Source organism: Sciurus vulgaris, assembly GCF_902686455.1.
Source record: "Sciurus vulgaris genome assembly, chromosome: 4".
In the NCBI taxonomy this organism is placed as follows: domain Eukaryota; kingdom Metazoa; phylum Chordata; class Mammalia; order Rodentia; family Sciuridae; genus Sciurus; species Sciurus vulgaris.
In genome coordinates this window covers 37,317,182-37,344,703 of record NC_136464.1, presented here as the reverse complement: position 1 = coordinate 37,344,703, position 27,522 = coordinate 37,317,182, and the positions used below count along the sequence as shown (strand labels likewise).

The 27,522-nt window shown below is 34.2% G+C and overlaps 1 protein-coding gene across 1 annotated transcript in view; it reads left to right on the top strand.

Moving 5' to 3' along the window:
- Positions 1-27,522, top strand: part of KIF11 (kinesin family member 11) — a 55,545-nt gene that overhangs the window by 15,086 nt on the left and 12,937 nt on the right. The window contains 19 exon segments of the mRNA XM_079137583.1: positions 264-354; positions 582-824; positions 2,119-2,214; positions 5,855-5,943; positions 11,394-11,481; positions 13,215-13,403; positions 14,094-14,301; positions 15,263-15,435; positions 17,466-17,591; positions 17,672-17,830; positions 20,770-20,876; positions 23,420-23,421; positions 23,424-23,453; positions 23,456-23,530; positions 23,533-23,628; positions 23,631-23,692; positions 26,256-26,300; positions 26,302-26,416; positions 26,419-26,478. Coding sequence (XP_078993709.1) covers positions 264-354; positions 582-824; positions 2,119-2,214; positions 5,855-5,943; positions 11,394-11,481; positions 13,215-13,403; positions 14,094-14,301; positions 15,263-15,435; positions 17,466-17,591; positions 17,672-17,830; positions 20,770-20,876; positions 23,420-23,421; positions 23,424-23,453; positions 23,456-23,530; positions 23,533-23,628; positions 23,631-23,692; positions 26,256-26,300; positions 26,302-26,416; positions 26,419-26,478 — 2,054 coding nt within the window.

The following is a 27,522-nucleotide window of genomic DNA, read 5'->3' as shown; positions in this document are numbered from 1 at the left end:
ACCTAAAAATTCTAGTTCCTAATTCTTTTAGGATATTTTCAGGTAGGTTCTTATTGGGGTTTCCCCTGCAGGTGGTGTATATAAGAAAGGAAAAACTTAAGCATTGTTCTACTTTCTGTCTTCCAAAATCTTACTGATATTTCCTATCTGATAACATTTTTCTCTCCCTTAAGGATTTTGGTCTTTTCTGGGTTTTAGTATTTTATAGGTAGCAAATAATATTGTACTTTATAACGAATGGGCAACATGGTCTTGTTTTCTAGTCGTTCCCACTCAGTTTTCTCTGTTACAATACATATGAAAGAAACTACAATTGATGGAGAAGAGCTTGTTAAAATTGGAAAGTTGAACTTGGTAAGCATCCACCTTAATACCACTGTTTCATTCCTATAGAATGGCTTAGAATTTTTACTTCTAGATAATATTTTTGTAGTCACTGGGTTATTAGCTTTATAATGGGAGAAAATATTTGTTGCAGAAAAATTGATTTTGCTGGTAATTTAGTATATTTTGTTTAATATGAGAATGCATATCTTTGAATTCAGTTCTAATAGGTTGATGTTTTATTTTTAAAATTAAAGGTTGATCTTGCAGGAAGTGAAAACATTGGTCGTTCTGGAGCAGTTGACAAGAGAGCTCGGGAAGCTGGAAATATCAATCAATCCCTGTTGACTTTGGGAAGGGTTATTACTGCTCTTGTAGAAAGAACTCCTCATGTTCCTTATCGAGAATCTAAACTTACTAGAATTCTCCAAGATTCTCTTGGGGGTCGAACAAGAACATCTATCATTGCAACAATATCTCCTGCATCTCTCAATCTTGAGGTAAACCCTTTGAAAGGATGCTGTACAATGTAGAAGTTATAATTCTGTATTTAGCTATGAAATATTTTAAAAGTTCATTTTTTAGTTTCATTCACTTTATACTATAATATCGAAGAATCTGGACATTGCATATGAATATGTTCTGGAGGACAACACCAAGAATACAGGATTTTTAACATTAAAAATCCAACTTACTTAAATGGGTTTTCCACAGTCTTCAGAGAAAATTGCTGTGGGTCAGTAGCAGTGGGTGTTGTAATTTCATTGAGAATTTAGAGAGGATCAAGTGAATTCTAGTGTTACAGAACCAGTTGAATGTGGGAACACCAGTAAAGCAACAAAGGTGGTAAACTCTGCTCTTATTTTCTTGTTATCCTCTGCTTTAAATGGTATTTAGAAAAGTATTTCTAAGGACTCCAACTCCCCTTTCCTTTAAAAAAATATACTTTTGTTGAAATACAATTTACTTACTATAAAATTCACCCATGAAAAATATATTAATTCAATGATTTTAGTATGTTCACAGAGTTGCACAATCATCAGAATCTTTTTTGGGGGGTGGCGGATACCAGGGATTAAACCCAGGGGTGCTTAACCACTGAGCTATATCCCCAGGCCTTTTTATGTTATACTTTGAGACAGGGTCTCACTCAGTTTCTTAGGGCCTCTGAACTTGTGATCTTCCTGCCTCAACTTCCTGAATTTCTTGAATAACAGGATTGCGCCACCACGCCTGGCCTCATCAACAAAATCTAAGTTTAAAACTTTTAAAATCATCCTTAGAGTTTTTGCCCATTAACAATCATTTTTCATCCACTGCACTTCCAACTCTAGGTTACTACTATTTTTGTATTTATAGATTTTCCTTTCTGGACATTTCATACAAATTGAATCATACAACATGTAGTCTTTTGTAAATAGTTTTTTTCATTTAGCAATACTTCTTTTTGTGGGTGAATAATATGTCATTACATGAATATGAACATAAGACATTTTGTTATTCATCAATTGGTAAAGCTCATTGAGTTTAAGACTATTCTGAAGGGTCAAATTATAGGGAAAGACCCTGAAAGTTGAAGAGAAGGAAGAAAAGACAAAAGTAAAATTGAATAGAAGGATAAAAGGAAGTGTTAAAAGGAAGCATAAAAAAGTTGGGCATAGTAGTCTATTCTTTAAGATTTATGGATTAGATATAACCATAAATCATTACTTGTAGATTATATAGTACATTCAGTGACAGAACTTCATTATCTTCATGATATCTTCCATAATTGACCTTTCTATTTTATGACAGGAAACTCTGAGTACACTGGAATATGCTCATAGAGCAAAAAACATATTGAATAAGCCTGAAGTTAATCAGAAACTCACCAAAAAAGCTCTTATTAAGGTATTGTGAATTTCTGTGGTATAATTTAATTTTGTTTGACAAATATGAAAACAAGGAACTGAAACAGATAATGATTAAACAAGATTTGTTAAACTGCCTATGATAGACACCATTGTTGTTGTTGAGATAGGGTCTCACTATGGCCTCCCAGGAACTAGATCCTGTTTAAGATTTTTTTTCTCCTTTGAGTTATTATCATCATTTCTTGTGGTATTGGGGATTGAGCCCAAGGCTCTGACATGCTAAGCCCTAAGGATTACTTCTAAGCTATATTCCCAGCCCTTTGGGGTTTACATTTTATCTAGTGATTTAAACTAAATGCTTAAATGATTTTTTTTTTTTTTTTTTTTTTTTTTTGGCAGTGCTGGGAATTGAACCCAGGGCCTTGTGCTTGCAAGGCAAGCACTCTACCAACTGAGCTATATCCCCAGCCCTAATATTTTTTCTAATGCTAATATGTTGAGTTTACCAGTTTTATACTTGAGTTGGCACTCTTTAACAGTTTGCATTTACTTATAGTTATAGTTCTGTTTATTTATTTGCATCTTTGAGATATAATTTACATACCTTAGCATTCACCTTTTTTTGGTGGGGCAGTACCAGGGATTGAACTCAGGGGCACTTAACCACTGAGCCACATCCCCAACCCTATTTTTATTTAGAGACAGGGTCTCACTGAGTTGCTTAGCCCCTTGGTTTTGCTGAGGCTGGCTTTGAACTCATGATCCTCCTGTAGCACTTTCCTGAGCTGCTGGGACTACAGCACTACCATGTGCACCACCACACCTGGCTACATTCATCTATTTTTAATGCATTTATGGAGTTGTACAACACTCCACAATATAGTTTTAGAAAATTTTTTATTACTCTAGTCTGCCTTTGCTTTTTTTAAAAAAATTAATTAATTAATTAATTAATTAATTAATTTGGAGTGCTGAGGTTCGAATCCAGGGCCTCACATGTGCTAGGTAAGTGCTCTACCATTGAGCCATAACTCCAGCCCCTGCCTTTGCTTTTTTGCAATTGAGTGCCTTCTGATCTGCTTTCTGTTAATAGATTTGCCTTTCCTGTACATTTCCTATAAATAGAATTATGTAATATTTGCATCTAGGGTCTCATGGTATAACATTCAAGGTTCCCATTTATGTTGTAACATGTACTGGTGGTTGATTTCTTTTTATTGTTGAATAATATTCCATTGTGTGGATAATACTATATCTTATTTATACATTCACCCGTCAGTGAACTGGTGAATCACTTCCAAAAAATGGTGAATTTTGGATTGTTTTCAAAAATGCCACTATGTACATTCTCATTCCTATACATGCCTTTGTGTTGATGTTTTAATTTTTCTTGACTAGACACCTAGGGATTTAGTTTTGGGGTTATATATGAAGTTTAGCCTTAACTCTGTGTGTGTGTGTGTGTGTGTGTGTGTGTGTGTGTGTGTGTGTGTGTGTGTGTGTGCTAAAAGTCAAACCCAGGGCCGCACTCATTCTATGCAAGCATTCTACCACTGAGCTGACCCCTGACACCATGCTTTATTCCTTTTTTGGTAGCAGGGATTGAACCCAGGGGCACTTAACCAGTGAGCCACATTCTCAGCCCTTTTTGTTTTTTTTATTTTTAGACAGGGTATTGATAAGTTGTTAAAGCCTCATTAAATTGCTAAGACTACCTTTTAACTTGCTATCCTCCTGCCTCAACCCCTGGAGCCACTGAGATTATAGGCATTTGCTACTGCTCCAGCATCATGCTTAATTCTTTTTTTTTTTTTTTTTTTTAATGCTTAATTCTTTATAAGAAACTAAGTAATTTTAGCTATTCTAAAATTAAAATTAATGTAAAATGATACTTCATGTGATTATAATTAGTATTTCCCTAATAACTAGTGATGAGCATATTTTTCACATACTTATAATATCATTTGTGTATTTTTTTATGGAAATATCTATTCAGGTACTTTGTAAAGTGTTCATATATTCCAGACATGACTTGCAAATATTTCCTCTCCTCTGGCTTCTCATTTCCTTTTCTTGGTGGTTTTCTTTTTTAATATCAAAAGTTTTAATGAGGCCATTGGAGGTTCATATTTCTTTGTAAGAAATGAGTGTGTGTGTAGGTTCTTGGGATTCAGCACCACAGTCAAGATACTAACAGTTCATCACCACAAGGATCCCTCATATAACTACCTGCTTTTTACCCCTTACCTCCCTGTCCGTAATCGCTGTTACCCACTAACCTCTCCTCTATTTATAAAATTTTGTCATTTTAAAGTGTTATTGAATGGAATCATGCAGTATATATTTTTGTGATTGCTTTTTTTTTTTTTTTTTAACTTTAAATAATTATCTGGGAATTCACCAAGGCGTTGTGTGTCAGTAAGTCTTTTTAGTGTTGTAGTATTCCATGGTATGTATGTACTAGGTATATAGTTTGTGTAACTGAAACATGACTAATTTTTGCTATTACAAATAAAACTGCTATTAGCATCCATTTATAGTGATTTGTATAAACAAATTTTTATTTCTTTGGGTTTATTACCTGAATGCATTTACTGGGTTGAATGATAACTTGAATATTCCATTTTTTTAACCCATTAAGTCCCAAGTTTTCAATTCTGCCAATATTTCAGTGAAACTGACATAGGTGTGTTAAAATAAGTTAGAAATCATAGTCTAGAGCTTATGTATATGATTATATTAATATCATTATAACTATTATAATTATATTCTTATATATTATATATTCTATTTCAGTTTTCATAAATGTTCCATATCTGGGACAATGGGACAATGTGGGTTAAGGAGCTGCCAAACTGGTTTTTAGAGTACTGTACCGTTTTACATTTCCATGAGCAACGTGTCAAATAGTTTCTCCACATCCTCACCAGCATTTGATGTTATAACTATTTTTTGTTTTAGCCATTCTGATATGTGTGATAGGTGTTAGATATCTCACTGTGATTTTAACTTACATTTCTCTAATGGACAATGATGTTGAACATCTTTTCATCTGCTTACCTGATGTTTATACATCCTGCTTAGTGAAATGTCTATTCATATCTTTAGGCCCATTTTCTAATTGGATTATTTATTCTTTATTGTTGTGGTTTGAGAGTTTGTAATATGCTCTAAATTCTAATTTTTGCACACAAAGGTTTGCAAATATTTGAGGTTTACAAATATTTTCTCTCCATTGCTAATTTTTCTGCCTTATCCTCTTCACCTAGGCTTTTGTAGAACAAAAGCTTTTAATTTCACAGTTTTCCAGTTTATCAGATTTCCCACATATTTGGGTGGACCTGTTTCTGAACACTCTATTCTTTTGCATTGATTTATTCATCTTTCCGTCTGCCAGTATTACCCAGTTTTAATTGCTATAGCTATATCATTATTCTAGAAATTGGGTGGACAGTTTAAATGGAATTTTGAAAAGTACATTTAAAGGAACTTTAAATACCATTGAAAGACTCTTTCTAAACAAGTTAATATTGATTAAAAAATATAGTAGTAACTTCGTCATACTTTTTGTTTTAAAAACCCAAAAGTTTAACCACATTTTATTTGTTGTACATGTTCTCCAAACTGAATGGAAAAAAAAGTGCTAAACTGACACCTACAACCTTCTTCTTGTGTAGGAGTATACAGAAGAGATAGAGCGTCTGAAACGAGATCTTGCTGCAGCTCGTGAGAAAAATGGAGTTTACATTTCTGAAGAAAATTTTAGGTAAACCTTTGGCTACGGAGTTAATTTCTAAGAATTAGCATTTTCTGATAACAGACTGAAGTAAAATTTACTAATATAACAATAAGTAAAGTATAATCTAATGCTTATAAATGCTTCTTTTATTTTTAACATTAAAGAGCAATTATCACAAATTTTTTAGAAAATCTTTTATCTTGCTTTTTATTTACTTACTTATTTTCTTTTTGCAGTAGTAGGGGTTGAACCCAGAGACTCTCTTACCACTGAGGTACATCCCCAGCCCTTTTTATTTGTTATTTTGTCCTTGAACTTATGATCCTCCTACCTCAACCTCCCAGGTAGTTAGGATTACAGGTGTGCACCATTGTGCCCAGATGACTTTTTATTTTAAGTAATTATGAATTTACATGAAGGTACAAAAAGAGTACAGAGAGGGCCCAATGCATTATTATTCCAGTTTTCCCCACTTATTACCTCTTAAATAACTATAGTATAATAGTAAAACCAGGAAATTGACATTGGTAGAATGGGTGTGTACAGTTCTATGCCATTTTATACATGTGTGATACTCAGTAGGAAAAATGAACTCAGGTTAAGAGATCCCTGGGAGTCAAACTCAAGGCTTCCTGTGGTAGGCAAGTACTCTACCACTGGGCTACATCCCCAGCCCTTAACTTAATTCTTTGTTTTGTTGGTTTTCTTGAGGCGGGGGGTTCTTTTTTCTTTTTTTCTTTTTTTTTTTTTTAAACTTGGTGTGTTATAATTATGCATAATAATGGGATTCATTGTTATATATTTGTACATTACATAATAAAACAATATAATGTTGGTCAATTTCATTTCATAGTATCGTTCCTTTCCCTTCCCTCCTCCCTTGCCCTGGTCTTCTACTTTACTGGTGTCCCTTTTGTTTTCCTGAGATCCCCACCCTACTCTTGTCCTTTTTTCTCTTTTTTCTCTCTGGCTTCCACATGAGAGAAAACATATGACCTTTGACTTTCTGTTTGGCTTATTTAGCTTAACATAATGCTCTCAAGTTCCATCCATTTTCCTGAAAATTTTATTATTCTTTATGGCTGAATAAAATTCCACTGCTTGTACTTAATTCTTAAACTTTATATTTTATTATTTTTTTCTATTTCTCTGTGGTTTTCATATATACTTCATCATAATAAGATTTCATTTTTTCTTTTTCTCAGTGTTTATTGGTTTTTAATTGTTTTGTTTTATAGATGTCCCTATATCTACCACTTTTATGTTTTTTATTCAGTAAACAATTTATATTTTAAGTTTGATATCAGAATTCCCTTGGTTGGTAGAAACCCCAACTTATACTGTCTTAAAATAGCAAGGGGATTTAATTGGCTCATAAGTATGAAAAAGCCAGTGAACTTATTTGATCTGGCCTGAAAGTTCCAGTTTCTGTCTCTTCTCATTGCTTTTCTGATTGGTGACTTTCTCATACGGCTGTCTTTTCATCATGGACAATAGTGAGCCACATAGTTCTGTGATATCTCATTCTGTCCTGTGCAGATGAGAAGCTGCCTGTCCTTCTCATCTGTCCAAAACTGGCTGGGTAACATCACTTATAAAGTTAGTCATGAGTTACATCTGTATATGAACTAGTAACTGGTGAGGAATTGAGATTTACCTGCCACTCAGACTTCATCTCTGAATCTAGGAATGGGGTTAGACTCACCCAAACAACTTGGCTGCTGCATAGTCAGGCAATCTGGACAGTGGAAACAGGTGCTTATTAGGCAACCAATAAATGTTTACTACAAATGGTTTTGCTCATCGATTTACTATTAGTAGTCCAGTATTGGACTTTGTGGACTAATGGTCTTACCTTCTGTTATCTATCACTTTGATATTTTATTCTTTTTCTTTTTTAAATGATTTTATGGGGGGCTTTACAAAATATTCGAAGTACATTCACAAGTGCTTAAGATGCCCCAGAGTTAGAACAAGATGAGCTTGTAGGTTAGATAATAGTTTACTCTGAATGAAGGAGGTTTTGTTGGTGCTCTCGAAGTAAAAATAGTTGAGACAGGACTCAACCCTGCTGTGATCATTAGAGATGTTATACTTATTTGTTTTCATCTTTTTGATGGTTTTTAGCTGAAGAAATAACTTGTTTTTATTTGTTGATTCTGTGATTGAAAAGACAGTGTTTATTCTTTAATAGACATGAGGTATAATCTGAAACAATTTTTTCTGAAAAAGTTTTAGAAATTATTTCACTGTAAATTTGAGAAGAATCACCAAAACGACAGCCAACCTTTAAAACAAGATAATGCTTGCCAGGCTTGCTGGTGCATGCCTGTCATCTCAGTGACTCAGGAGGCCAAGGCAGGAGGTTCATAAGTTTGAGGCCAGCCCTGGCAACATAGGAAGACCCTGCCTCACAATAAAAAGGGCTGGGGATGTGGCTCGGTAGTAAAGTACCCAGTTCAATCCCCAGTACCAAAAAATAAAACAGACCTCCACAAAGTAATGCTTTACTTACAGAATATTTTACAGATATTTTGTAACTGGATCAAAACCATCTCATCTGTACAATAGTAATGTTGTGTTACCCCTGACATTCAATATAAGAAAAGCATTTCAGATATCCCGTTTTATATAAAGGATCCATTTCTAGTAAAGAACTAATACATTTAATCTAAAGACCAGAATTAACTTTCCTTTTATACCTCAACTCTGGCTTTCTTCTAATCAGTATCTCTAGCTAGTAAGTTAAGGGAGTTTGCATTCACAGAATAATCTTGGTTATATAAGCATAGTGTGGAATGAAAAATTATTGGTAGTTATGAAGGAACTAAAATAAAAGAAAGGCAGTCACCCTTTTTTGGATGAGGGGCAGTGCTGGAGATTTATTTAAGGCCTCACACATGCTAGACATGCACTCCACTACTGAACTAAATCCCCACCCCAGACACACATTTCTGAAACTTGCTGAAGAAATCAAGAGACCAGCAGAAGTGTGTCTGGAGGTCAGTGAACTTTGTGCTTAAAAAAAGCATTGCTCTAGCTGGACACTCAATCCCAGCAGCTCAGGTGGCTGAGACAGGAGGATCACAAATTCAAAATCAGCCTCAGTGAGACCCTATCTTTAAAAAAAAAAAAAGTACAAAAAAAGTGGGGGGGGTTGTTGGGGATGTGGTTCAATGGTTGAGTGCCCCTGAGTTCAATCCCTGGTCCCCCCACCCCTGCAAAAAAAGCATTGCTCTGACATTCTGCCTTTTATAATTTCTTTTACTTTATATTCTAATATTTCTGTTGAATTTTATTTAAGTTGTTAAATTTCGTTTCTGAAAAATGATTCTCTGTTTTCCCTGCCTTTTAAAAAATATTCTGTTCTTTTATAGATAGTGTATTTCTTCCTTTAGAAAAATCACTGACATTATTGAAATTTTCTTTCTTTCCCCCCTCTTGTATTATCTATCATTTGTGTTTATTTTCCTCAAATGACTAGTGATTTTTGGCTGGTGATGAAAATTGATTAGAAGTTTGATTTGTGGGTGAGACTTTGGACCTGTGGGTTAACTGTAGGGTGGAAAGGAGGTAGCTTGGTGTTAAGTATGAGCTTCCATCTAATGTTTTTCATGGTTGGACTTTTTTCTTTTGGGCAAGTCGATTTAGTCTTTTCTGAGACTTACACAGTTTTCTGATTAGTCTCAAAATGGCTTTTGATACTCAAGAGTGTACAATGGCTGAGGATCCATTATTTAGTATGTGAATTTTCATTTAAATGCCAGTCTCCAGACCCTAAAACTTACTCCCACTGCTATTTGGGTTTAGTGAAAGTGAAGCTGGATGTTCTGATAGTTACTGTATATCAGTGGCTCTCAAGAACAGGGGAGGATGCCCCCTAGAGGATGTTCTGTAATATCTTTTTTTTTTTTTTTTTTTTTTTGAACCCAGGGGCTCTTTACCACTGACCTATATCACCAGCCCCCTTTTTCTTTTCTTTCTTTCTTTTTTTTTAATGTTTATTTTTTTGAGTTGGTGTCTCACTAAATTGCTTATGACCTCACTAAACTGCTGGAACTGGCCTGGAACTTGTGATTCTCCTGCTTAAGCCTCCTGAGTCACTTGGGATTACAGACATGTGTCACCACACCTGGCTAGATATGTATGTGTGTGTGTGTGTGTGTGTGTGTGTGTGTGTGTGTGTGTGCGTGCGCGCGTGCGCACGCGTAGAGAGAATCTATATGTATATATACTTTTTAAATTATATATGTGTATGTATGTGTTTATACACACACACACACACACACACATATACTTTTTTTTTTTTTTTTTTTTTTTTTTAATACCAGGGATTGAACTCAGGGGCACTTGACCACTGAGCCACATCCCCAGCCCTATTTTGTATGTTATTTAGAGACAGGGTCTCTGAGTTGCTTAGTGTCTTGCTTATGCTGAAGCTGGTTTGAGCTTGTGATCCTCCTGCCTCAGCCTCCTGAGCTGCTTGGATTATAGGCATGAACCACTGCACCTGATGAGAATTGATTTCTTGTTGTTGTTGTTCATTTTATTTAATCTTTTTTTTTTGGGAGGGGGTTGCCAGGGATTGAACTCAGAGGCACTTGATCACTGAGTTGCTTAGCACCTTGCTTTTGCTGTGGTTAGCTTTGAACTTGTGATCCTCCTGCCTCAGCCTCCAAACCTCTGGGATTTTAGGTGTGCACCACTGCACCTGGCACTAGATAATATATTTAGTGGCTATCATTGGCAGGGTTGCTGAGTGCTATTGGCATCTAGTGGATGCTACTCAACATCCTAAATGCATAGGATATCTCCATACCAAGGATTTATGTGACCCAAAATGTCAGTAGTGCTGAGGCTGAGAAATACTGCCCTAGAGTATAATCCTTTGATCTCATGTGGGTTTATGTGGTGGTGTGGCAATGGTATTTGTTTTTTGGGGTGGGCATACCATACAGGGGCTAGGAGATGATATTATCGTGCCTGCTACTTCAGTTCTCCAGGTGTTTTTGTTCTCTTCCTCTAGTGATATCAGATGTCTTCAAGTGTCAAGTCTTTCCAACATTCTGGGAAGGCATTTTTATATTCCATGTCCCTAATTACAAACACTTTCCTAATTACAGACATTTAGGTTGTATCACTCCCATCTCTACTTTAAATGAGTTATAGCCCTCTTTCAGCTTTCTTGCTTCTTAAATTTAATTCATACACACATGCTTTATCCTTTTATGAAAGGATTCTCAGCTTCAGAATTGGAGTCAAAAGAAAAATGTTTCATTTATAAAACAAAGACTGAGAAAAAAATTTTTTTTTTTGCAATTTGTATTTATTGCTTATCAACACTCAGGTGTTATTTCATAGAGGTGCTAAATGGTGGGGGTGAGTTTGTGTAACTACCGTAATTATGTTATATTCTAATATTTTGTGGGATTTAGGGAAAAAATATTAACTGTTAAACTCATTAAACTTTATTTTAGAGCTATGAATGGAAAATTAACTGTTCAAGAAGAACAGATTATAGAATTGATTGAAAAAATTGGTGCTGTTGAGGAGGAACTAAATAGGGTAAGCATTCAAAACAACATTCAATGTTATGTGAAAAGCAAATATTAAAAGAAAATTTTAGAGTGTGTTTTTTAAGGATTTTTTTTTGCTGACTCTTATGCTGAAAGTAAATTATATCATAATTTTACTATCATTAATGTTAAATGAAAAAGCTTCCTACTTTGACACATATGTTAATACAAAATTACAAAAAATTAGGTAGGTGTTGTTTAATGACTGGGATATTTTCTGAGAAATGCATTGTTAGGTGATTTTGTTGTTGTGTAAACATTGTACACAAACCTATATAACCTACTACACATCTAGGATATACAGTATAGACAATTTTTATTTATTTATTCTCTTTTCAAATTTTTTGTTAAAAGTTAGGACAAACACACATTAGACTACAGAGGGTCAGAATCATGAATATCATTTTCTTCTATCTCCACATTTTGGTTCACTGGAAGGTCATCAATAAAGGGGCAATAAACACACAGTGAGCTATCATCTCCTTTGATTATAATGCTTTCACCTCCTAAGGTGAGGTACCTAATCCCCTTCATATGGCTTATTTACGATTAACTAGGAATAAACTTTAGAGAGTAAATATTATAGTAAATACATAAACCAGAAACACAGTCATTTATTATCATTATCATTTATTATGGTTTATACATGACTGTTATTTTTTATATGACTGGCAGCACAGTAGGTTTATTTATACTAGCATCACCACAAACACATGAGTAATGACATTATGACAGCTCTGACTTCACTAGGTGATAGAAATTTTTTAGTTCCATTATAATCTTTTCTCTCTCTCTCTCTTCTTTCTCTCCCTCTCATCAGTACTGGGTATTGAATCCAGGGTCTTGTGCATGCTAGGCAAATGGTTTATCACTCACTATACTGCTAGTTCCTGGCTCATTGTAATCTTATGGGACTCTCATAAACACAGTCTGTTGTTGACTAAAACATTATTATGCAGATGAGTAAACAAACTTCGAGAATTGTTAAGACTGTGAAGTTAATGCTGAGGAGTTTTTGTTACATGTGTATGGGATGAAGGAATACAGATATTGGGAGAGATTGGGGGTTAAATAAATATATTAACTAAATTAGTCGAGAGACCTGATCCTTCCATTACCATCTTCATGTTAACAACTTTGTAAGGCAGATCCAATGACAGTGTTGGAAGAAAACTGAGGAATTAACACATCAGTTCTGTTATTTAATCTTTAAAGTTTTGAATAAACTTACAGGAAGAAACCAGAAGCCATATAAAATGTGCTAACCTGCCTGGTAACTTGTTATAACTTTTACATGGGAATAATTTGTTTTGTTCTCCTGAACAAAACACTATGAACTAACCAGTGACTAATCAACCAGTTCAGCTTTGCCTTTTTTTGTGTGTGGTGCTAGGGATTGAACTCAGGGTCTCACATGTTAAGCAAGCAACTCTACCACTGAGCTCTATCACCAGCCCCAGTATTTTGTTTTGTTTTTTGGTTTTGGTACTGGTGATTGAACCTAGGGATACTTTACTGTTGAGCTATACCCCCAGCCCTTTTTATTTTGGAGGCAGGGTTTCACTGAGTTGCTTATGACCTTGCTAAGTTACTGAGATTGGTCTTGAACTTGTGATCCTCCCGTCTCAGCCATACAAGTTGCTGGGCTTATCGTTGCATACCACTGTGCCCAGCTAGCCCCAGCATTTTTAAATTTTTAAATGTTTAATGTATTATATTCAGGTTACAGAGTTGTTTATGGATAATAAAAATGAACTTGACCAATGTAAATCTGATCTGCAAAATAAGACACAGGAACTTGAAGCCACTCAAAAACATTTGCAAGAAACTAAATTACAGCTTGTTAAAGAAGAATATATCTCCTCAGTTTTGGAAAGTACTGAAGAGAAACTTCATGATGCTGCCAGCAAGGTTTGTCCTTTGTTTTAATTTGTACTTATTAAAGAAATTAGAGATTGGGTAGAAGTAACTTTCTATCCTTACATATTAATTGTGAGATTGTTTATTCAGCATAAATGATGTTCGTGTCAATTTAAAAAACACTGCTGTACTATTTTTATCCATATTTTTCTCAGATGAGATGCTGACTCAAGTCAAAAGTTTATTTTAGAGTTTTGAAAATGGAGCATGACTTTATATTTTGTGGACATTTATAATATGATATGATGCTTTTGCTTTGTAGTGATGATTGAAACTAAATAGTCATGAAGAATTTGCTACCATCTAGTGATGGAAGATGGTGAAAGTATGGCATTTTTTAAATTAGGTGTACTTTGAGGAGATAGTTAAACATAACAGAAAAAAAATTGTGAGGAGACATAATTACTACAATAAATTTGCAAAGTCAATTTCTTTGCATAGATGGCCGAGAGGAAATAAACATTCCTAGGCATTTGGGTAAATTACCATAAGGGTAAGCATTTCTTTTGATGTCTAAAATTTGCCAGTTCTCATTAAGAGAAATCCTTATGTAGCACAAATATTTTCATTAGATTGCTTTTATCTTACTATCTTAACTTTTTTTTCCCACATTTTTTATTGGTACATAACAGCGGGATTTGTTGTTACTCAATATTTATTTCTTAAAACAATTTTATATAGTTGCTTAACACAGTTAAAGAAACTACAACAGATGTATCTGGTCTCCATTCCAAACTGGATCGTAAGAAGGCAATTGACCAACACAATGCAGAAGCTCAGGATATTTTTGGCAAAAACCTGAATGGTCTGTTTAATAATATGGAGGAATTAATTAAGGGTGGCAGCTCAAAACAAAAGGCCATGCTAGAAGTTCACAAGACCTTGTTTGGTAAGTCCCAGCATTTCTAATTATTCTAGACTTTATGTGTTCCATGTAAGGTAAATATCAAGATTAAGAATTTAATACAGTAAAACAATCAGGTGACAGTGTCACTAGTACCCTCCCCAAGGCACACACTATTTGTTTAGCGTGGGGATTAATGCCTTTATCTTTGAACTAAACAAAACAAGCCTTGGAGGGTTTTTTCGTCCTGTTTTCTATATACGTTTGTTAAACAATCATATAAATATTAGAAGTAAAATTCCCTTTATTTCTGACCCTGGGGATTTAGTACTCTTAAATTTACTGTGCTCTCCTAGAAATTTTCTCTGTATAAACTCTCTTTCTCTCTCTCTCTCTCTCTCTCTCTCTCTCTCTCTCTCTCTCTCTCTTTTTTTTCCTTTTGGGAATGTATATCTTAAAGGTTTGCTCTACTCTCAGAATATGTATGTGTGTCATTATTTTTAACCATTCCATTGCTATCTCCTTTTAGAAAGAATACTCTTAAGTATTAGTTTACTTACGAAAATATACTCAGAAAATTTGGAAGGTCCAGAAACGTAAAAAATTTTTAATCACTAGATTCTAGTCACATTCAGCCAATCACTATAAATTTTTGAATTGATTTCTAGTTCATTGCCCTTTATAAACTCTTTTACTTCTATAATACTTTAGAGATTAATTTTAGAATATTTTAATTTGGGGTTTACTGTGAGTTATAGTTGAGTTTGATATACTTGCAAATATGTCCAGGGCTTACAGAACACTGTAGGACATATATAAGATATATTTAAAATCTTTCCTTGCTTTAGTAGTAAACCATTTCTTTTAAGCTTACTTGTTATTACAAATTCCACATCAAGGATATAATTTTGCCTACCTCTTTTAAGTGGTTTTATCTGTATTTAAATATTTATTTATATCAAAATTTACATATTTCTTTCCCTCTTTTCTTTTGTCATATTTATAGGAAATCTGATATCTTCCAGTGTCTCTGCATTAGACACTGTTACTACAATAGCACTTGGATCTCTTGCATCTGTTCCAGAAAATGTGTCGACTCATGTTTCTCAGATTTCTAATATGATATTAGAAGAACAATCATTAGCAGCAGAAACTAAAACTGTACTGAAGAAATTTATTGTTAGTAAATATCTTTGATTATTTTGAAGGGCTCTATTTGTTAAGTCATCAAAAAACAATGTTGGGGCTGGGGTTGTGGCTCAGTGGTAGCGTGCTTGCCTAGCATGCATGGGGCTCTAGGTTCAGTCATAAGCACCACATAAAAATAAAGGTATTGTGTCCACCTACAACTAAAAAATATTAAAAAAAAATGTTAACTACTCTTCTTTCATATTAAGCTTTGCTAGACTCAGTAACATACATCACTTTGAAAGAGTATGTTTATAGTTTTAGAAACAAATCTCTCCACTCTTTTGTTTTGTCTTGGTACTGGAAATTGAACCCAGGGGTGCTTCATCACTGAGCTACATTGCCAACTCTTTATTTTTTTAAATTTTGAGACAGGGTATCACTAGATTGCTTTAGGGCCTTGCTAAATTGCTGAGGTTGGCCTCGAACTTGATATCCTCCTATCTTAGACTCCTGATTCACTGGAATTACAGGCATGTGCCACCATGCCCAGCTTCCACTATTTTTTTTTTCCCCATACAAATTGGTTTCCAAATGTATGTAATAAGTTTTGAAACTTATGTGGTTAAGAATATGAGTTATTAATAAGCTTTCTATAAGTAAAGGGCAGCTTTAACTCCAAATGAATTAAAGGGACTCATGGCTTGTTAGCTGGCATAGAAATTGGTAAGCCCTCCTCATTCCAAGGGGTCCTGACATAACCATGTTACACTAACTCAGCCAGAAAGGGGATATTACATAATTTTGAAACTATGGTAGTGTATGATAGTAATAGCAATGTGTGATAGTAATAGTAATAGTAATAGTAATTTAAGAAAAATAGCAAATAGAATTCTAGGAGCACATATAACAATTTCCAGGTTTAGAACTGTGTGACCAAGCCTTTCTTTGCCTTAATTCTAAAGCTTTTTCCCATGATACTATAGAAATCACTCATCTAACTATACTTAATATTACCTCTTTCATACCTAATTTATATTATTTATTCTGTAATTATATGGTTTGCTAGGATGTTATTGACCATAATGTTATTGACCAAACATTTGTTTTCTTTCTATGCAGGATCTCTGCCTCCCTTTTTGAGGTCAACAATATTTATTCAATATTTTCCAAATAAGTGTTATAAATGTTAGCTGAGCCTCATTGAAATTAACAAAGTTAAACATTTTGTCATTACTACTGTTTCAGACATTGATTTATTCATTAAATGGAAATCTTTATTTATTGATGTTTTCCTACATAGCAAGGAAAAACGTTGCCTAAATCAAGAGATGACTATTGCTCCCACAGAATTAGTTGAAATTAGCATAATAGCCCCTTTTTTCCCAAAGAAAAGCAGTATTCTTTTACGTGCTTAATAATTTATTTCTGTTTTAGAGTTTTGTTATTTGTTTTCCCTTTCCAAGTGAAAGTAGGTTTAGATCAGAATTTATTTTGTTTGTGTTTTTTAATACCAGGGGTTGAACTCAGGGGTGCTTAACTACTGAGTCACATTCCCACCCCTTTTAATTTATTTTTTATTTGAGACAGGGTTTTGCTAAGTTGTTATGGCCTCACTAAGTTACTGAGACTGGCTTTGAACTTGTGATATTTCTACCGCAAGCTTCCAAGCTGCTGGGACTATAGGCATGCACCACAGTGCCCAGCTTTTTTGTTCTTCCTCATCTATACTATATTGTTAACTTTCCATATACCTTGACAAGAATAAGAACTTTCACGAGTTCTTCTGATAGAATAGGCTATTAGTCATCAGAACTTCAAACACCTCTAGCCCAAAACCTACTCTTATAACTATTTAAACTCAATCTTTCTGACTAGTCACCTAAACTTGGTTGAAATTTATTTTTTTTTAAATGAATCTAGATATACAGATATCTCTGTAGATTATAAAGAATAGAGGATGTCAGTTTAGAATTTTAATGTCCATATTTAGTTGTTAAAGTTTTTAAGACATTATCATTTAACCAGCCAGGTTTATGGAAGTAAAATATAAAGACCTGCTTGCTTATTTTTAAAACCAGAATGAACTTACGACTGGCCTTCTAAGTTCACTGGAGACAATTTTAAACCCCGCTGTGGTGTCTATATTGGAGATTAATAATCAACTAAAGCATAGTTTCAAGACTTCATTGACAGTGGCTGATAAGGTAACAAATGTTATGTTCTTAATATGTCAAAATTTATGTGCTGCTTAAGAAAGAAACTAATGTTTTTTTTTCCTTCAAAGATAGAAGATCAGAAAAAAGAAATGGATGACTTTCTCAGTATATTGTGTAATAATCTACATGAACTACAAGAAAATACAATTTCTTCCTTGGTTGAATCACAGAAACTTTGTGAAAACTTAAGTGAAGACCTGAATACCATAAAGCAAACCCATTCACAGGTATCTTATTAAGCCGACATGAGAATTTAAAAAGAAAGTTTTATGGTGATATGGTTTAATAATCTGTTATATATTTGAAATGCTATAAAACAAATTTAGAAAACCTGAAAATACCATAGTCACTGTTCCTTATAACAATAATTAATGTCAAATATTTGGGCATACCTCTTGATCAGTTAACACTTAAGAATTTGCTACATGTAGAACCCTATGCTGAAGCACATTATGACAAAACAGCCCTTATTTACACCAAGATGAAAGATTAGCAAAAAATATATGTTTAGAGGAAAATGGTTATTACATTTAAACTGAATATGATGTTGCAAGTACTTTCTTTCTAGAATGACAAGGATAGTAGTTATTATCTTTCATAAACTAAGCCTTGCTTTTTCTTTGATATTATTATTATTATTATTTTTTGTACTGGGGATTGAACCCAGGGATGGTTAGCCACTGACTCACATCCCCAGTCCTTTCTGTTTTTTATTTTGAGATGGGGTCTCACTAAATTGCTTAGAGCTGTACTGAGTTGCTGAGGCTGGCTTTAAATTTGCAATTCTCCTACCTCAGCCTCCCCAGCTGCTGGGATTACAGGTGTGTGCCACTGCACCCACTCTCTATCATTTCTGTCTCATTGGTGACAGATATTTAAATTCTAGTAAATTAATACATTTTTAATTTTTTTTTTTTTTTTTGCGGTGCTGGGGGGATTGAACCCAGGACCTTGTGCTTGCAAGGCGAGCATTCTACCAACTGAGCTATCTCCCCAGCCCCGATTTTTAATTTTTAATGATTGATTATAAATGAAATTCATGACTTCTCCTCCTCCACATAAACTATTCTTCGGTGTGTGCAGCTTTAAACCAAAGCCAAATCTTCAAACCATAATCTATATTACCAGATATATGGAAAACAACTTCTATTATGCTTAAGACTTGAGTAATAATGAACATCTAAAGTTTTCTTAAATTAGCCTGTTATGAAATGACAGCACTCCGATCAATAAAACTGAAAGCTGTTGACATGATTTAGTGAGCAGAAAATAGTTCTTTTTCTTGGAAGTGGGGAGGAATTCATATGTATGTGATGCAAAATGAGAGGGGGAAACACATCAAAAGCTTTTAGGTAAGAAAACAACTTTAAAATAAAATTATTATTAGTTTCCAAATAAGCATGAAACATTTTAGGGAGGATTAACATCAGAAATTAGTAGAAATGATAGTTAACATTTATTTATTGTGTTTAATCCTCCCATCAATACAGATACAGATTCTATGACTTGCTCAATATTCTAATGAAGACACTGAGATCTTGGGAGCTCAAATAGTTTTTAATTCATCTTACATATTACACATGCCTAAAAGGCATTCATTTGTGAGTGCTTCTTCTATACATTTCTTGATAATTTGAAATTGCAGTAATTTATTATACCTCTGTGTAGGGCATCTGCCTTAAATCTGTCTACAGCTTTATAGATGGGTATACATATATAGATCTTTTATTATGGTTCCTGAGAGAAGAGCTATATAGATCTTTCTCTTTCTTTTATATGTATGTATGTATATTTTTTATTTTTGAGATTTGGTAAATCCCATCAATCTGTCCTCAAACTGCGTTTTTTTTTTTTAAGTTGTCAATGGATCTTTATTTAATTTATTTATATGTGGTGCTGAGAATCTAACCCAGTGCCTCACACATGCCAGGCAAGTGCTCTACCACTGGGCTACAACCCCAGCCCTTCAAGCTGCTTTTAAACTTGCAATAAAATTTGTTATGTGTATATATATATTTTTTGTATTATAAGGTTGATCACTTTTTAACAAATAAACTGTTTTGCAGTGCTTAAAATTGGTGGGCAGCTCTTTAAAAAACAAAATAGGAAACTTCATCTAGAACTTATATTAGCATGAGTGCCTTGATTTCCCCTGGCTTTTTAAGGAAGCAGATTTGCTAAGTGAACTATTTCTTAGGTTTTCTAAAACTTGAAGTGAGCACTAATAAAACAATTATGTAAACTTTGAACACATATTGTAGATAAATCTGATAATACCTGCATTACCCCCTACTTTCAGACTAGTAAATTATTGACAAACTTTTTTCACAATCAGAATGTTAGGAATATATTGTTACCGGTTTTGTTATTAAGAACTATTGGCCAACCAATGGACTGAACAGTGAATATAAGTTCTGGATATGTTTTCAACTCTTTCTTGTAACTTTTTTTGGTGGGGGGTGGGGCACAGTACCAGGGATTAAACTTAGGAGCACTCAACCGCTGAGCCACATCCCCAGACCTATTTTAGATCTTATTAGAGATAAGGTCTCACTAAGTTGCTGAGACTGGCTTTGAATTTGCAATCCTTCTTTCTCTGCCTCCTGAGCCACTGCAATTACAGGCATGTGCCACTGTGCCCAGCTTCTTCCTTATAATCTTTAGTGTAGCTTCTTCATTTTGCAATGCAGCATGTTACGTGCCTATAAGAACTTGTTTTAAAAGATATTATGCAAAGATAAAATAATCTAATTACATTTTATCTGTATGACCCAGATTCTGTAAATTTTTTTAGTTCCAGTAATTAATATTTCTGGATTGATTGACCTGTTATTAGCATTAATTTCCCTTTCTAGTATTGTCATCAGTTAGAAAGTAACTGTGTTCCTGTCAGAATGGTTCTCAAACATAATATGACATCTCCATATGTTTTGAGGTATAAGGAAAATAATTTGTTACTAACAATTAAAACAGCAAAGTTTTAATCCTTTTTATATCACTTACTTCTTTACTCTATGGAAGAGAGGTGAAGTTAAAGAGCTCCTCAAGAATTTGTAATAATCACAACTGAGGAAGAAGGCTTCATGTCATCCTTCAGTAATATACAGAAAAACGTGTTCAACTGTCATAATTTCAATTCTCTTCCCTTTCCCCCATCTTCCTATAGGAGCTTTGCCAGTTAATCAATCTTTGGGCAGAGAGATTCTGTGCTTTGGAGGAAAAGTGTAAGAACATCCAGAAACCACTCAAGAGTGTCCAAGAAAATACAGAGCAGTAAGCTATTTTTCAGTTCTTTTAAACTTTCTGTTTCAGAAAAAAAGAGTTTCAAATAGTACAAATAATTCTTATATGTTTTCAACTAGATTTCTTATTTGTTAATAATTTATTATGTATGTGGGTATAATTTTTATGTGTATAAACACATAAAAAGAACACATAAAGAACTTTCATCCATATTTGTGCTTCCTTTTTTCAGGCAGTGAAAAATCTGGCTCTCATTCACAATATATTTTCTCATTTTTCAGTCTTAGAATACATGTTAAGTAATTTCACAATTTCTAACCTATATCACTGATTAAAAAAAATATATATGCTTTCTAACTGGAACAGGGTTGGGCAAACAATGACTGATGGTCTGGATCCCTGTAATCAGAAACAGTTTGTTTACACTTTGGCCATTTTTTTTTTTTTTAATTTTTTTTTTATTGTAAACAAATGGGATACATGTTGTTTCTCTGCTTGTACATGGCATAAAGGCATACCATTTGTATAATCATAAATTTACATAGAGTAATGTTGTTTGATTCATTCTTTTATTTTTTCCCTTCCCCTCACCCCTCCCACCCTCTTTCCCTCTATACAGTCCTTCCTTCCTCCATTCTTGCCCCCTCCCTAACCCTAACTCTAATCCTAACACTAACCCTTCCCTCCCCCCATTATGTGTCATCATCCACTTATTAGCGATATCATTCATCCCACTTTGGCCATTTATTTACATGCTTCTTTGACAGCCTGTGCCCTGCAGCAGTGTAGTTATCATCAGAGTCATTGCATCATAAGCCTAAAATACTTGCTATCTAATTTTTTAAGAAAAAATTTGCTTATCCTTGCACTAGGGTTTAATGTGGCTTACGGCCTTGTTGCTTGTCAGTACCATATACTTACCATTCCCAGCAAAGATCCCTTTTTATCCTGATAATTCTCCATGTTCTGGTCTATTTTATCTGAAATTAATATAGATACTCCAGATTTCCTTTGGTTGCTATCTGCATGATGTATCTTTCTCCATCTTTTTTTTTTTTTTTGGCCTAAGTATATTTAAAATGAGTTTCTTATAAACAGCATAGAGCTAACTGGTCTTACTTTTTTATCAAACTTAACAATCTAGACTTTGTTTTTTCCTTTTTTCTTTTGTTTGGCACTGGGTAAGCAAGTGCTACCACACCAGAGCCCCCAGTTTGTGCCTCTAACTGATATATTTGGCCCATTTGCATTTAAAATGAATGTTAATATACTCATTAAAATCTTACATCATTTGTTCTTTATTTCATTTTTCCCTTTTCCTAATTTAAAATGAACATTTTTATGTTTTCATTTTATCTCTCCCATTAACTTATTTACACTTTTTATTACCTTTTAAAGTGACTTTTCTAGGATTTGTAATATAGTTTTTTGTTGTTTTGGGATTTTGGTTTTTGATTGTTCTTGTTTTGGTAGTGGGGATAGAACCCAGGGACACTTTACCACTGAGCCACATCCTCAGTCCTTTTTATTTTTATTTATTTATTTATTTAAAAAAAATTTTTAGTTGTAGATGGACCTTTATTTTATTTATTAATTTATTATATGTAGTGCTTAGGATCAAACCCAGGGCACTGCACATGCCAGATAAGTGCTCTACCAATGAGCCACAACCCAGACCCCTTTTTATTTTTTTTTAAATTTGAGACAGGCTCTTTCTAAATTGCTAAGGGTCTTGATAAGTTGCTAAGGTTGATCATGAACTAGCAGTCCTCCTGCCTCAGCCTCCCAAGTCACTAGGGAATGTGAACCATCACACCTTGTATAATGTTTTTAAATAACTTGAATCTGCCATCAAATAATATCTCTTTCACATGTAATAAAATGACTTTATAATAGCGTATTCCAATTTCCTCCTTCCTGTGCCTATATCATTGTTTTCCTATATTTCATATGTGTTATGTACACTTGTTAGAATCACCTAGGAATCTGGGTGATATTCATGTAAACTGATCATAACTGCCTTTGACATTTTAGTAACTAGCTAGATAAATACTGTGAGAAATACAAAGGAAGGTGCTCGCTTCGGTAGCACATATACTAAAATTGGAACGATACAGAGAAGATTAGCATGGCCCCTGCGCAAGGATGAAACGCAAATTCGTGAAGCGTTCCATATTTTTACATTACCCTATGTAAATTTATGATTACACAAATAGTACGCCTTTACTCCATGTACAAACAGAGAAACAACATGTATCCCATTTGTTTACAATAAAAAAAAAAGGAAGAAAAAATCTAAAAAAAAAAAAAGAAAATGGGATTCTGCATTGGACAAATTAGATTAAAATTCTTCTTTTGAATATGCAAAAAAAATAAAAAGAATACAAAGAAAGTATCATATCTGGAAGAGGGCTGGGAAAGGGTTTTATGAGAAAGATCACTTGTTCAAAAGTCATTTAGTGGTGGAGGTGATGTTAGCCACACTGCCACATCCAGTCTATCACTTAACTATCTTGGGAGCTGTATATCCTTTGTCTTAGTTTTCTCATTGCAACAATGATATTTCTTTCTAGGAAAATCTAGGATATAATCACAAAACAACTTTTCACAGACAAATTTGGTTCTAACTTCCAATGGCTTTTCTCAGGAACTCAGACAATTTAACCAAAAAGGTACAAAACTGGTTGAGAGTCTATCAAACACTGTGATACGCTCAGTAGTAACCTGGAAAAAGTATTTCAAGAGACTGAACAGAGATGCAAGTCTCTGACCACAAGCACGTTGGTTTTTCTGAACAAGGGATCTGCTTAAATAAAAGAGAGAGGAACTTGCAGAACATGTTGGAGGTAATAATTTGTACCTGGAATCTACCTTTGGGGAGAATAATTATAATCAAAAAATTAAATATTTTAGCTTATAATTGATTTAAAACAAATTTATATTTTAAGATATAATTGAAAGCACCCAGAAACCACTCCAGACGCAGGAACTCAAGCAAGAGCTTTTATTAAGTGGAGAGGCAGGGTGTCTGTTGTGCAGGGTGAGAGAGAGAGAGTGAGAGAGAGGGAAAGAGCGAGAGCAAGCAAAAGAGAGAGTGAGAGTGAGAAGAGAGAGAGAGGGATGAGAGAGAGGGGAAGAAGAGAATGGCGGGGGAGCTATTCTTAAGAAGTGGAAATCCGCAGGCTAATAGCAATTGAACCAAGGGCTGGCGAGAAGGTTCGTGGGCTAACAATCTGGACCAATGACTTGACTAGGAGGTTTGTGGGCTAACAATCTAGGTTGTAAAATGGTGTGGGGGAGGGAAAATAATGGCGGCAGCAAAATAGCAGATCTGATGCCAATAATAATGACTTAAACTTTTAAGTAATATACTTGGTATGCTTATACATGATCTTGTTTTATGCTTTGGTATATGTCTTCTAGATGTTTAACTTAATATTCAATTTCTGTCTTATATCTAACCTTGGTTTTTGACTTGTTAAGTTTCTTTAGGGAATGGCACTCTGTCTTTCAATATTTAATACCTTCCATTTGTATTTACTTTTCTCTAGGTATTGTCAAACATATTATAGCTTTAAGCATTGTTCTGGTTGCTCAAAGGATACTTGATAGGCTTGTGGGTTTGCTCACTTCTTTGAGCCCTTTATGACTTGGTTTTTCTTTTTTGTGCAATAAAAGGATTTTGCTATGTTTTCAGAAAGTAGGTTCAAAGAATGTAAGTATTTTAAGTTACATAAGCAACCTGGGGTAGGGGGGAGAAACAATTAGGGTTCATAGAGAAATAACTCATTTCAGGGTTGAGACAAAAACTGTACAGGGTTATGAGCCTAGACAACTTGTCGTACCAGAAGGTAAGGAAAACTATTAAAGAATCCTGAAGTTGGTCCACAAACTTAATAGTCAACCTTAATAGAGTAGGGAGTAGCACTCCCCTACTCTAAGATGGTATATATTGAGCATCAAAAGAATAATGACTACAATAGATAAAAACACATCAATTTATATTAAAGCTAATGAATTCATTAAAATTTCATGGGGTTTCTTTGGATCATACTAGGGAAACAATGTATTATTCTGAAAACAGGCAAATAAGAAGAAATAGTAGAGCATCCATCAATCATTTTGAAAGAACCATATCCTGTTTAACAGGATAATTGATTAAGAAAAGTATTTCTTAGAATCTCAGCAAATAAAATGAAGGAAAAATGGTACAATTAGAATATCATCACTTTGCAACTCCTAATGAAATAATCTCTATGGCCATTAATGATTACCAAATCATTTTATCAGGTGTTCAAGGGATGGGGGAGCGCTTAGGAGGAATTTTTTTTAATTAATAGGGTAACTACTCCTGAACCCACTGATGAATCTTTTTTATTTTTTGGGTACTGGGGATTGAACACAGGGGCATTTGACCACTGATCTACATCCCCAGCTCTATTTTGTATTTCTCAGGTTTTTGCTGAGGCTGGCTTTGAACTTGTGATCCTCCAGCCTCATCCTCCTGAGCCGCTGGGATTACAGGCACATGCCACTGCGCCCAGCCCCCCACTGATTAATCTTAACACATATAACCAGGCATTATATGCCTGTAGTACCACCTGTGGAAAAGTCTTACAAAAAAAAAAAAAGAAAATCAAACCTGAATTAGATCAAATCTGTAGATCTAACCAGTTTATAGAATATACAGAAGACAGATGAACATAGGCATATATGGGAGACCTATGCAGTTGACCAAATCCAGAATTTGACATATCCACCAGGGTAAAAACCTGATTTCTTCAACAGTATTTTTCAAGGAAAATAGATGAGGAAGGATAACTTAAAGATCAAAAGAACCTTAAGTCTTCGTTTGCTTGAGACAATCCTTCCTTACAGCTGTTAGTTGGGGTAATTATTAGGAATAGAACTTGTTTTGAAAAATGTCCTAGTTTGGATAATAAATTATATAGTCACCTACTTAAGATATATTCAACATCTAGTGATGAATTCTGGTTCATACAAACCAATTGTGAAAAACATTTGGGACATTTGATGAAATTTGAGTACTCCCTAGACATTTGATGTATAGGAATAAATGTTAAAATTTTAGGTATGATAATGGCCTTAAAATACTTTTAATTCTTAGAGACATATGCTGAACTAAATGGATGAAATGATGTGGAATTTGTTTCAAAATAATCCTGAATATGAGGACTGGGAGGTCAGTCTTGTTTCATCTGTACCATGTGTTGATAAATGTTGAGGCTGGGTGATGAATACAAGGGGGTTAATTATCTTGTTCTCTTTCCTTTTGTATGTGTTTTGAAAATTTTATAATGGACAGTTTCAAGGTAAAAGAAATGACATGTTGAATAAAGCACTGACAGCTTTAATTTTAGTAATGAAAGCTTATTGTATCAATTACAGGTTATAAACCAATGTTGTGAGACTTCAAGTTCAGAAATCACTGAAAAAATTAAGTGGACATAAAGAAGCTAATGAGAACCAACATAATATTTTTCTTGACCAGATAACTACTGATGAAAAACAATTGATAGGACAAAGTCTAGAACTTAATGAAACTATAAAAATGGTTTATCTAAGCTTAATTGCTTTCTGCAGCAGGATCTAAAACTGGATATCCCAACAGGTAATTTAAAAAGGAAATAGAATTGTTAAATTTTTTGAAGCTGAACTTAACCCTATATAGTGTTAGATGTTCTTTAAAACTGGGACCACAGGGGCTGGGGTTATGACTCGGTGTAGAGCGCTCACCGAGTGTGTGTGTAAGGCATTGGGTTCGATCCCAGCACCACATAAAAATAAATAAATAAATAAGACTGGGTCCTGCCATTGCCTGATATGAATTTTTCATCTCACTGTAATCAATTTAAATATGTAAAAATTAGAACCTCAAAATAGTTTTAATCAAGTGTTAGCGGTCATGATATAGGTGGCATGTGCTTCATCACAATTTAGTAAAATTTCACAAACATTGAGGGAACTGGCTTCACTAAGAAAGTGCATTTTACAAGCAAACAAAAAATAAGACTGACCAATCATCTATCTAGCACTCATTGTAAAATGACATTTTGTTTTTCCAGGACCGGGGACTGAACCCGGGGCCTTATGTGTGCTAAGCAAGCATTCTGCCACTAAGCTTAAACCCCCAACCCCTATAAAATGATATTTGACTATCAAGAATATTGGAGGGATTTGTTAACCAAATCCAATTTAATGCAAAGTTCAGCACATTGTACATTTTGCTATGTGTCCTTCTCATTTTGTCACGGACTGTTAGCATATAGGAATTCCTGCCATTTCAAGAGATCAGACATGGCAAAGATCAGTAGGCCATAATGAGTCCTTTATGAAAAAGGTGTTAACAAGCTGTTTTATGCAGGACACATAATTGGGTTATTTTTTGAATTGTGGTGATGGTTGCATACCCTATAAATTCACTAAAAATCATTGAATTGTACAATTAAAGTGAGTGAACTTTATGGTATGCGAATTATACCTCAAAGCTTTTTTTTTTTTTTTTTTTTTTTTTTCCTTTTAAAGAAGCAATTATAAAAGATCATACTAAAGGATGTTGGGTTAGCTGCTGTACATGGTGGCATATACCTGTGGTCCCAACTTCTCAGGAGGCTGAGGAGGATCACTTGAGTCCATAAGTTTAAGACCAGCCAGG